Raw genomic sequence first — 13508 nt, 5'->3', positions numbered from 1 at the left:
CCTCGCTTCCTATTGGTTGGGGGCGTGGCCAAAATGGCCGACACTAGGGCTGGGAGGGTCGTTTCCCTGAGGTAATTTTCCATTCTGTTTAGGAAGCTCTTCCACACTCATTTCAGTTTATCCTCAGTGATCAACGACACCACAGTACATATCGCTGCTTTCAAGTCATCCAAAGTGATTTTTATTTGTGAGGACATGTTTATCGACATAAACCCCGTACTTGAAAGCAAAGCGGCGATATTTACTAAGGTGGTGTTGATCACTGAGGATACAATGGAACGAGTGTAAAAGAGCTTTCTGAACAGAATAGAAAATTAAAAATTCAAATAATCTTCAATCTTACAAATCTAAATTACACTTGGATCATTTTTTATGATGCATCATTCTCCGGTTGAGATTAATTAGCTCCTCATTATTCTTAGATGATTCACCTTGACAGTCACTTATTTTAATTCTTTCAGTAATTTATAATTAATTATGATTTCTCCATGGTGTGTGAGTGTGTTGATGTGTGTGCGCGTGTGTAGATTAGGATAATTATTTTCAGTTGAGTTTATAGATAAGCATTTTTAGCTGAGTTCTGAATGTATTTCACTCCTGTTTGCAGACAAGATTTTTCTTAAACAGTATTGAATTCAATGATCTGTAATATCATTTGTGTAACGGAATTTTGTCATGTAAGTGATATCATTGAATAAAGCTTGATTTGATTTGATTCTAAATGCCGCAGGGAAAATGGACGTCACCTTCCTGACAAAATTTTGTCTACAAAAAGTAAATGGCATATACTCACAACTATTTAACTCTAGTTGAATAAATAGTATATTAAAAGATTAATATTGTTTTTTCATTTCTAAAATGTAAATGTTTCTCGTGGTCACTCTGTATATTAAAATTTTGAATCTTTTATACATAAAATTTATATGTTTGTTACTCTTTTCAAATTATATAATTAAACTAATTTAAATTCATCCATGCTCATATTCTATTGATTAATTATTATCCTTTCATCCTCTAGCCCCTCTAACTTCTTTTTAAAAACATATTTGTAGATACAGTTTTTATTAACATCTTGAAGCTAATAGTCGACATTTTCTTCTAAGCACAAACAATAGTTTATCAAAGCATGGCTCCCCTTATCATATTCACTCTTTGAAGTTTATCAATTCTTTTATTTTTGACTGTAATTGTATTTTTACTTTCCTTGCCCTATTACCATAGGTAAGGAAAGTATTGCTTTCTAAATTTCTATACGTTTCAAGGTCCACTGAGTCGAAAAAAGTGGTTTTTCGGTATTGGTCTGTATGTGTGTGTGTGTGTGTGTGTGTGTGTGTGTGTGTGTGTGTGTGTGTGTGTGTGTGTGTGTGTGTGTGTGTGTGTGTGTGTGGTGTGTGTGTGTGTGTGCACGCGCGTGCGTGTATGTGTGTGTGTGTGTGGTGTGTGGTGTGTGTGTGTGTGTGTGTGTGTGTGTGTGTGTGTGTGTGCACGCGCGTGCGTGTATGTGTGTGTGTGTGTGTGTGTGGTGTGTGTGTGTGTGTGTGTGTGTGTGTGTGTGTGTTGTGTGTGTGTGTGTGTGTGTGTGTTGTGTGTGTGGTGTGTGTGTGTGGTGTGGTGTGTGTGTGTGTGGTGTGTGTGTGTGTGTGTGTGTGTGTGGTGTGTGTGGTGTGTGTGTGGTGTGTGTGTGTGTGTGTGTGTGGTGTGTGTGTGTGTGTGTGGTGTGTGTGTGTGTTGTGTGTGTGGTGTGTGTGTGTGTGGTGTGTGTGTGTGTGTGTGTGTGTGTGTTGTGTGTGTGTGTGTGTGTGGTGTGTGTGTGTGTGTGTGTGTGTGTGTGTGGTGGTGTGTGTGTGGTGTGTGTGTGTGTGTGTGTGTGTGTGTGTGTGGTGTGTGTGTGTGTGTGTGTGTGTGTGGTGTGTGTGTGTGTGTGTGTGTGTGTGTGTGTGTTAGTGTGTAAGAGGGGTCATACAGGGTGAATTGTGCTCAAGCACAACACGAAATGGGGAGCGGTTACCAGAATTTTTCCGTCACTGTTTCATACCTCACAATGCATCCACTCAAAACGACTTCTAGGACTGTTCTCAATCCGAATTATTACTTTATACACTTTTTTCCAAAATCACCCCGTTTTGCATCTAGAGTTCACATAGTTACGCTTACAGAAAAATCCACCAGATCCACACCACATTCCTCATACACACTCATTCACTCTTACCGGTTGGACCTACTAAATGGGACTCTGAAGTTTGTATGCTCCATGAGTATGTAGCCTACGCGATGGGGTGACTTGTGTATGCTTTTTGAGTTCATATCCTACTAAATGGGGTACATAACTGGTATTTCTCATCAAATACTCATCTATTATGTTTTCAAACTGGAGGTCTACAGGATTTTTCTTTCAAAGGAAGACACTGAAACTTGACAACACTGTCTATAGTCAAGTCTATGAATACATTCAGTGATAACTTCTACTGCGAGATCTATATGGATTCTCTGCACTCTCCACACCATGTGTTATTATTCAAGAACATAACAATGATTCATAAACCTTGTACCTCTCCCGTGATGTTTACAGTGAAACTAAGGGAGGGAAGAACTCTCTACAATTTGAAGCATCATGGCTATTTTAGATTGTGCTTAGAGTTTTAGAGGGACTTTTGATATGGTTCACTGTTCATTTCAATATAAGAGTTTCCAGATTATTGAAACACTGACACAATATATTTTTGTATAAGCTGTAAGCAGGCACGGCCCTAGGGACTTTGCCGCCCTGGGCGAAATCAGCAAACGCCGCCCTCCCCCACCGCCAGGTATCCCGTCTAATAATTGTTTACTTAAAAATTTGCCGGAAGGTTATCAGCTGTTCAAGTTGAAAATGACATTTGAAAAAATATTTGACAAATATAAATATTGAGGAATAAGTGCAGGCAACGAATGCTCAAATAAAGGTATGGAGGGAAAATTTTGGAACACAATTTTAAACTCTACAGCTCTTTTAAGGATGTTAAGAGGATTAATATATCAAAAATCCTCACCCTTACCCCATGTACTAAAGGGGTGGGGGTAGTTTGAAAGTACCAGTTTTTCATTTTTCTCATATATTTCGGAAACTATGCATCTTATGAACATTTGTACACTGTACAAAATTGAAGCTCACAAAATTACCAACAAGTTTTGTTCTCTACATTTTTTTCATATCTCAAAGTAGTCATATCTCAGAAGTTCAGTTTTAGTGTTGAGAGTAAAAGTTTTGTTTGATAGAGGATTTCGATAAATCTGATACTTTTTGAGATATATATGTTCTAAGGTGATGCTACTAAAACTGCTGCAACAGTCGTAGGGAAATGCGTAAAATAGTGAAAATATACATCAAATTGAATATAATTTGATGCTCCGTCAGCTTATAATCAGCAAGGATTCTTTTCATCAATCGTTCAAAAATTATAAGGCCGAAAAGATGAAAAAATTGGAGGCAGAAGTGTTTTTTCAAAAAATGTCTCACCTTCAAAAGCGGATATCTCAGAAAATGTAAGAGATATGAAAAAAAATGTAGAGAACAAAACTTGTTGGTAATTTTGTGAGCTTCAACCTTCAATTTTGTACAGTATACAAATGTCCATAAAATGCATAGTTTCCGAGATATATGAGAAAAATGAAAAAATGGTACTTTCAAAACCACCTCCACTCCTTTAGCACATGAGGTAGGGGTGAGGACTTTTGATATGTTATCCTCTTACTATCCTTAAAAGAGCTCTTGAGTTGAAAATTGTGTTCCAAACATTTCACTATAATCTTAAATTGACTGGACTAGAACAGTAACACAAAATATCTGATTAAACTATTTTTACTTTCCTTGCCCTACTACCATAGGTAAGGAAAGTATTGCTTTCCAAAAAGAATTAATGTACCCCAATTTCAAGTTTTCTATACGTTTCAAGGTCCCCTGAGTCCAAAAACATGATTTTTGGGTGTTGGTCTGTGTGTGTGTATGTGTGTATGTCTGTGAACACGATAACTCCATTCCTAATTAACCGATTGACTTGAAATTTTAAACTTAAGGTCCTTATACCATGAGGACCCGACAATAAGAAATTCAATAAAATTCAATTCAGGATGGCGAAAAAATGGCGGATGATTTCTAAAAAACCATGTTTTTCACGGTTTTCTCGAAAACTGCTCTAACAATTCTCTTCAAATTTATACCATGGATAGCTATTTATAAGCCCAATCAACTGACATGAGTCTCATTTCTGGGAAAATTGTAGGAGCTCCGTAATATTCTTGAGAAAAATGGCGGATAGTTACTAAAAAACCATGTTTTTCACGATTTTCTCAAAAATGACTTGACTGATTTATTTCAAATTCATACCCTATATACTTATTTATCAACTCTATCAACTGGCATGAGTCTTTTTCCTGAGAATTTGATAGGGTCCACCCCATCCTTGAGAAATGGACTTTGTAAACTCCCTCTCGTGCATGAGGTAGGTAGTTAGTGCAGTTTATTAAAATAACACATAGTCGAGATATTTCATCTGTAGAACAGCTGTTTTGACGACTTTTAAAAAATCATCGAATTTCACAATTTACACAAAGAAAAAAGTACTCTGAAAACAATTATATATACACACATATACAGTAGTCTGATCGTAGTTTCAAATATGTTGCCGCCAATCGTCATTATGTTATTCCCCTGAATTATTCTCGTTTAAGAATGAGGCTTACAGTTCAATGAGCAAGGAAAGTTGTGTGAGTGTACCACACCAGATTTTTATGTTAGGAACAGATATGGTACACAATAAGAAAACATAATTAAGACGGTTGTTCTAAATCAAGAGACTGCAACAGAGTTTTGGGCCGATTTAACTTGCTAAGTAATCAAAACTACAATTGCTACAACACGAGTTTGTCCATCACACTTGTTTAATTAAGTAGAACTCGTCTGACCTTTGCATAGAAAAATTCCTTCTCTAGTTCTTCAAGATCTAGGGACTGAGATATTTTATCTTCGCTAGACCACTCAGACGTTCCTGGGACATTGTTGATCTTAGATATTTATGTCTTTATTAGCTTGAGTTTGGAAAAGCTTCTTATAAAATTTTACTATTCACATGAAATTTATTATTTTTTTGCATTTCAAAATGTTCCGTTCCTTAAAATTTGCCGCCCCTAAAAATCTGCCGCCCTGTGCGGCCGCCCGGTCCGCCCACCCCTGGGGCCGGGCCCGGCTGTAAGAAATGAGTATGGCATTCCCACAGTTTCAGATTTGATTGTAATAAAGTTATATCACTGAGAGTTTTCACTTAAAATAAATAATAATTATGCTCAAAAGGGAAAACATAGGGGAGGTTTGATAGAAGAGGAATGAATTGTATTATGAGTTCATACTATGTAAAATAATGGATTAAAATTCAATTGTAATCAAAATAATAAAAACAAGACTCTTCAATAATTCTCGAGGAACAAGAAAACTTCACATTGTATTATAATATTGTAGAACTTGATATAATAAGAGTGTGATGTATCAGGAGTTTTCTATTATAGTGAGGGGTCATTTCTTGAGTATAAAACTTGGGTTTTGAACACTTCAGTTCACACTCAATAAATATGAATGATTTGCAGGGAAGACTGTACTGATCCATGGATGCCACATGGATACGCACCTCATCTGAAGGTTCAAGTTAACCTGAATATACTGTATGAGTATGAAACTGAAACTTGGTTATAGAACTCAAGTTGGGATTCTACATCAAGAATTTCACTAATTATTGCTGCGCCATACATGACACCAATCTACTATAAATCCGAACTTTTCTAATATTCTCACGCTTTTCCCTGATATAGCACACAGCTTTTCAGGTGTTGACTCTATCACATTCAAGTCTCTGATGAGCTTCTGTGAGCAAATGATAGCGTGAGGCTTGAAAACGAGAATCCCATTTCAACTTCTTTGTTTTTCACAGTTGTGAACTCTAATTGTAATTATATCTCCTAGGAAATCAATAATTGATCCTCTCTGATCGGTTACTTTTACATTAATGCTTTGAATTCTATAAGTGTTGAAAGGCACATGGATAATTGGTGATTGGGTCTCATCTATTAAATATCTGCTAGGCACCCTGGGCAAATTGTGACAACAAAATGCAGTCTATTTACATACAGTGTGATCTTGATGGTGACGACTTCTTGTACTATGACTGAAGATGTAGTACACCGATCCAGCAGCAGCTGCAGGAGGAGGAGAAGGAGCTGGAGAAGGAGAAGAATGGACAACATGAGGAACACAAAGCAGGACAGGTCATCATTAATGAAGAAGAAGAAGAGGTGGAAAAGCAGAAGAGTTTGAAAAGTGCTATGAAAATTCCTACAGTCGACCTGCACTGGTTTAGGCAGAATTCTAATCAAATAGTTATGAAAGAGTTTGCTATTGTCAACCAATCAAATAGCTATGCTATGTTGCATTTCAATTCGGAATTGAGTGCTAAATTAAGTAATGATGCTCCATGGGTGGAACGTTATTATCACAAAATACTGTTAAAGATTGTTATAGCTTTTCAAAATTCAAGAAACTATCTTGTCTCTTGATGTCAATTTCATTTAATGAGTTTGATCTGACTGCAAAGAATATTAAATTTTCAACAGGTGATCAGGTGAGAGATCTTGCATTAACATGCAAGTAGTCGCGCCCTCGGCAAATTGCTGCACAATTGTAACTTTTGTATGTAGCTTTGGGAATTTTTGTTTTCCAAGGTTGGCACCACATGTAATCCTCACTGTGACTGTCCTCTAGACAACCTTGAACAGTCTGAGTCCTTGAACAGTTTGAGGATGACAGAATGAACATTGACTAATTTCAATATAAAGGTATTATCTTCCTATTTTATATTCCATCTTCTAATTTAAACTTTCATTATCTTTTTATTCTATCTAGATGTCGGAAAATAAGTCAAATAAAGAAGGTATATTCATTCCATTCAAGGTTAGATTATTTTATTCCATAAAAATGATGAATTCTAACAATAAATATGCAGTATTTAGTTTTGGAATCTCCTCCATGTATTATGTTATTATATACTATTAAATAGTATATAGTAACATAAAACATGTTGAGAAAAATTTGAAATTAATAAATATTGAAAGAGCATAGTCAAAACCAACTGTTTATAGTCCAGGGAGCCATAAGGGTGAGTGTAAGCAAAATGCTCATGCCTGACCACTGAAGTTCTGCAAGACTGTGTGATACTTGCGTGTTAACAAAAACAGAAAATCTTCTCTTCCCCATTTTATCAGAGTTTTTTGAATTACTCGATAAACCAGAAACTGGACATTTATATTATGATTGTTCAAAAAATGATGAATCATTAGCTATTGTTAATAATTCTAATGAACTCTGAAAATGATTGTACGATATTGCAGGTAAAAAATGTAAAAGAACATAGATCACTCTGTAGAGAGTGATAAAATCCCCACAGTGATATAGACCTAATCTATAACTCCTAATGTGTGTATAATTGGATATGTTGGCTCATTCTAATTATATATACATTAGTAATGGTTGGGAAAACACTTTTAAACATAACGCCCACGGCTTGTACAGCAAAAATTTATATGAATTTGGATTTGGTTGCCAAGTGCATGTTGGATGGAGTGTTACTGTTGGGTGGAAAGCAAGCTATTGACAGTTGATTTAGAGTGAGATCATCTAAGGCATAGAGAGAAAGGATGATTCACTTTAATCTGACAGTTAGAGAGACATAGGGACGATTCACTTAAATCTGACAGTGAGATGATTCACTTAAATCTGCCACTAAGATGAGATTTTCAATCCACTTAAACCTGGCAGTACAAGGGGAAGGATGAAACTCAATCCACTTTAATCTGTCAGCAGCAGAGGGAATTTTTCTGGGAAATTTTTCTGGTGGGGGAGAATTTTTATCCTTCTCCTTCTTCCTCTCCTTCCTCTTCTCCTTCTTCCCCTTCTTTTCCATCTTCCTCTTCTTCTCCAGTGGAGTGGGAGGGAAAAATCTATTTTGGGAAATATATTTTGGAAAATCTATTTTTTAGAATTCTATTCCAGTGTGGGGAGGGGGGGAAAACTATTTTTGGGTGCATGGGTAGTGCTCCGTAGCGGTGGAGGAGGAGGGGTCGTAGGATGGGTGAGGGGGAGGGGAGCTATTTCGAGAAAAAACGCTCGAGAACTGTAAATATCATCTACTAGAGGGGAACACCTGAGCCACCTGAGATTGGCCAATGATATGGTATTGATGGAAAAGTCACTACATGAACTGAAGAATATGATATCAGAGCTGGCAGAGTCGAATAAGAAAGCTGGGCTTGAAAGCAGTCCTGAAGAGACCAACCTCATGACAAATGTGGTCCCTGAAATAATTGAGTTAGATGGAAAGGTTTTGATTTGGACACAAGAAGTAGTCTATCTTGGACAGTGTTTCTCATTCAACAGAAGAGAAGGAGATCAAAAGAAGATGAACAGCTGCCTGGAAAAAGTTCTGGTCGCTCAAATGCATCATGAGAAATAAAGACGTCAGCTAATCATCCAAAACCAAAGTACTTTAAACCTGCATTCCCAATCTTACATACGGTGCACAAACCTGGGCCTGCAGAGCAAGCACAATAGACTCTATTCATAACACCCAACTGGCTATGGAAATAAGTATTCTGAACATCCACCATATGCAAAGAATTCGTACTTCAACAATCAAGAGCGAAGTCAAGTTAAAAGACGTCATTGTAACCATAAGAAGACTGAAGGGGAAATGGGCAGGACACATTTCAGATTTCACGACTACAAGATGGAAGATGAACGAAGAAAGTGACTAAATGGGAGCCATCGTGGAGGAAGAGAAACGTCGGCCGGCCAATAGTGTGATGGAAGGATGATATGTCGGAGTAGCAGGAATCGGGTGCGCGACAGTCGAGACCGACGACATTCGAGGCCTACGACCGTAGAGGACTGTTTTACAGTCCTCTACGGTCGTAGGCCTCGACTGTCGGGAGTGTACGAAAATTAGTGTGGCCTCAACTGTCGCCTAACGCAGGCGACATTTGAGGTCACTCTTTCGGGAGTCCTCTGCCGTCGCAGGTCTCGACTGTCGGGGCTGTACAAAAATTAGAGTGTCCTCAACTGTCGCCTAACGCAGGCGACATTTGAGGCCACTTTTTCAGGAGTCCTCTACCGTCGCTGGCCTTGAATGTCGCTGGTCTCGACTGTCGGGCCTGTACAAAAATTAGAGACTCGCTTGCAGCAGCAGGCGACAGTTGAGGACACATCCTACTGCGATTCCAGACAAAATAAATTTTGTAATAATTATAGCTTCTGATTTGTTGAAAACCAAATAATGGAAACTTCTTTAATAAAAAAAGCATATGAACTTTGAAGGTAGATAGGGCTTATCCTTGAAGGATTTTCAGAACGATCATCTTTGTGAAGAATTACAGCTCAATCAGTCAAGTATTTCAAGCGTGATGAGCTCACATAAAAACAGACAGAAAGACAGACACCATCTCGTCTTATAGATGGATAGAAGATAGATAAATATTCAGATTTGTCAATGAAGGAGGCATAATGCAGTAATAATGGATTCCCATTACTTAAAAATATGTTTAGGGACCATCATCCAAGTACTGGAATGTATATGACTTGACCACCTTTGTTGACGAAACTCAATTGAAGGATGGAAAGATGCTGGTATCTTTATTTTACATGCTGAACTTTCAAAGTTACACGAATTCAAAGTTATAAAGAATTTAAAAGTTACAAAATTAATAAGCTTCAGAGAATAGAAAAAGGTTATATACAGTAGTATGATGCTTAGAGTAATGAACAAATTTACCTTTTTATATAATCCAGGAAGTTGATTTGAAAAATCAACAACTTTACATAAACATTCTTCCTTAAAAATATTCTTTACTGTATTTTTGAAAACTATACCCGAAAGATCTCTAAAAATTACTATATATAATCAGGCATATAATTTTGTACCTGTGTAAAACCACCTTTTTTGAGATCTTGCAATTTGTAGAAAGGGAAAGTGAAGTTAGATGGGATAGTGGAGAGGAAAATGGAAATGAATCGAATTATGAAATTAAGGAAAAACTTGGAGAACGGAATGAGAATGTACAAAAAATGAGGAAAGATGTGGAAATGGAAGAAAGTCAAGGTATGAATTTAGAAAGAAATTAAAAAGAAATATTGCCTAGTATTGGGAAGAGTGAAATTGATAAGAATAATTATAGAATGAAGAATATGTATGAGTTGATGCATACTCAATAAAGAGAAGAAAATTAATGAAAAGATTTCTAAGTACCCAAACAGCCAAAGAAAGTCAGTCTTATCAAGCAGTGTTGCATGTAATGCAGTGTTATGTATTGTTCACGTTCGTTTCATCTTGTGTGTTCAGTTTATATTTGTTTAATTTTCCATGTTTTGTTTATATTTGTAATCCTTTTCATATTCATTCATTTTATGGCTTGAGGGCAAGCCAATTTGTCAGAATGACCGAGTGTAGGATATGAGATTGTAGCTATGTTCATTCTATTTCGACGTATGATGTTATCATCATAAATGAAAGTAATCATGTGTGATTCATTCCATAAGCTACATCATTAATGAAATAATTAATCGATTTAGTTTTTACGAGGAAAGCTCAATGTATGGATCAAAAAATCGTAAAATGTGAATGTTTGAAATTAATAAAAGTTATTGATATGTAACAGTATATGGATTTTTTGAATAATATTCAACATCTATAATGTACTGAAAATTTGACATCCAAGTATCAAAAAGATATTTACGAGTTTGAAAATTTCGTTTTTTATGAAGAAGCAGCTAAGGTATATTTTCAGTTGTAAAGTTGCAATACTTATTCATAATGTGGAAGGAATAATGGGATATAATATATTATTCAATTGCTGGTAAATCCATACTAATTAAATGATAATTCTTTTGGTGCTGTCTGCCATTCTGGAGAGCCTAGCGCAGGCGACAGTTGAGGCCTCTTTTTCAGGAGTCCTCTGCCGTCGCAGGTCCCGACTGTCAGGGCTGTACATAATTAGAGTGGCCTCAACTGTCGCCTAACGCAGGCGACATTTGAGGCCACTTTTTCAGGAGTCCTCTGCCGTCGCAGGTCTCGACTGTCGGGGCTGTACAAAAATTAGAGTGGCCTCAATTGTCGCCTAACGCAGGCGACATTTGAGGCCACTTTTTCAGGAGTCCTCTACCGTCGCTGGCCTCGAATGTCGCCGGTCTCTGCCGTCGCTGGTCTCGACTGTCGCAGGACTCTTCTGTCGTTTGCCTCGTTTGACTTCGACCCGAAGAGATTGTGTTTGAGAGATAGAAAGTCTCTAAAACACTGAAAGCAATTATTATATAGACCTTTATGCGATGAGAAGCAACCAATTATCGTTTTGTACTTGCAGATCCCTTCAATTGGCCATTCTAATTTTTGATTTGAATAATCATCCAACATTACTATCTGATTGCTTTCATCGATATTTCTTGTAAATTAGTTCAAACAGTTTTCTCTTCAGTGTTTTTTCATAGAGTATTTCTTATTGTCACTTACCGCATGTTATATATTTTGCATCGCAGGGGATGTACTTTGAAAACAGACACGCCCTGACGGAAATAGGAGTAAGGCCGCGATTGGGTCCGGTCATAGTGCTGCTGCATCCAGGCACCTACATGTACGACTTTCCGTTTGATCCTCGAAGGTTCGCTGCCAACCTCTGCTGCGATTTCTTTGTCACTGTTGTTGTCAACTATAGACTCGCACATACGGGTAGCTAACTCATTCATCCATTCTTCATACTCCATTCCTCATACCCCTCCTCCAGTTCCTCTTCCTCCTCTTCAACATCATCATCATCATCATCATCATCATCATCATCATCATCATCATCACCTTGCACTCCCTTTTTTCTTTTCATGGAAATTGGCTTTTATCCATTCCAGATTTCATTGAAGAATAGTGAGATTCAAGTAGTATATGTTATGTTGTACGTTTTGTAGGTTTCCTGTCAATGGGCAGGCATAAAAATGGCGTGAAAGCGAACCTAGGCCTATTAGACCAAGTGGCCGCCCTCAAGTGGGTTCAGCGGAACATCGAAGCATTCTATGGAGACTCGAATAAGGTGTCATTGGTGGGTGTGGGTGCGGGTGCTGCTGCTGTACAACTACATCTCCTGTCATCCATGTCCAGGGGTAAGTCACATTCACGTCGGCCTACCAGGTCTCAGCTCTGGTAGAACTCATCCTTACCAGTAGCAGCTGATACTGACAGTTTTTGTTTGTCTGTTGGGAATGTGAAAAAGTGATCGATTGATAGTCCATTAAAACCATAATTTTCTCTTATCAGGTTGGATGGAAAGTACCTTCTAAATGTGTCTCACTGGCTAAAATCTGAAATCTAAAAAAAATAAGTGTGATACTATATCCCACAGCAGCAACTACGGTGCTCTAATAAGAGCTTCGAAAGCTTTTTGCAGCTTCATTACGGAAAGTACGTAGTACAGAAAAGTAGGTACCTCCCCAACAACTCAATTCATAACACACTAATCCTTAAATGAGCTTATATATTATAAATCTCTTCCAGTATCTGATTGCTCAATCCCTTGAATTTGAATATTGTTCTGAAGTAGAAGTAAAGGAATCTTTCGAGGTCTGGAATATGATTCTTCCAAGAGAATTTCTTCTCAATCTAATAAGACTCATGAATATCTTAGAGTTGACTCCAACTTTACCATGAGACAACCATATCGGTCATGCCTACAGTCAAATGACTGGAGAGAAACAAGGGTTGCAATACAATAAACATTGCATTATGCTGAATACAATATAATTTGTTTTTTGAACATTCATTGACAATCAATTGCATGTGAACCAGAATGATAGCTATTCAAGATTGTACTTTATGTCAACCGTTATTTGAGACCATTTGCGAGTCTGTACCCTCAAGGGGTCTTGAAGAGATCGATTTCATAGTTCTAGCTTGTTACCTCATGCTTATGGAAAAAAACACCAGAAATCATGCAGGGTTTTCTTTGAAGGGCGCTAGAGAACTCATTTATTGACGTACAGCACATGAAGATATTTCGTTTCAAATTTGAAAAACGCTCTAAATTTCATAGATGTATAATTTCTCTCTATCTCTTGGACAAAAAAGTTATGATGGAATGATATTTGAAATCATTTAGAAAGAGAGCTTTTTTGGGCTTTTGAAGGTTATGAATAAAAAATATGCGATTTAAAGGAAAATTTTATGAAACAAAAATTGTAGAGGGAGAAAACAATTGAATATCCTGAACGATTATTGGAAAACAAGCGATATAGCAAAACCCTGACAATTTAGGCGGCCATCTTATTTCCGAGGTATTTGCCTGTGATTTCGACTTATCATCACGATCCTTATTATGCTAGACCTAACAAAGAAATTGAGACATCTTCCACAGTTGTTACCAAAAAATGACCATGGAATGACATTTGCACCCAGATTAAT

At 37.2% G+C, this 13508-nt stretch overlaps 1 protein-coding gene across 2 annotated transcripts in view; it reads left to right on the top strand.

Moving 5' to 3' along the window:
- The window catches only part of LOC111057026 (esterase E4), a 302990-nt gene that overhangs the window by 137680 nt on the left and 151802 nt on the right, over positions 1 to 13508 (top strand). For both annotated transcript variants that reach the window (XM_039421458.1, XM_039421459.1), the window contains 2 exons: positions 11603 to 11792; positions 12023 to 12214. In XM_039421458.1, coding sequence (XP_039277392.1) covers positions 11603 to 11792; positions 12023 to 12214 — 382 coding nt within the window. The remainder of the gene's footprint in view (positions 1 to 11602; positions 11793 to 12022; positions 12215 to 13508) is intronic.

This window comes from Nilaparvata lugens, chromosome 2 (assembly GCF_014356525.2).
Source record: "Nilaparvata lugens isolate BPH chromosome 2, ASM1435652v1, whole genome shotgun sequence".
NCBI classification, from domain to species: domain Eukaryota; kingdom Metazoa; phylum Arthropoda; class Insecta; order Hemiptera; family Delphacidae; genus Nilaparvata; species Nilaparvata lugens.
The sequence above is the reverse complement of the archived record's forward strand: the minus strand, read 5'-3'. Positions and strand labels throughout refer to the sequence as shown.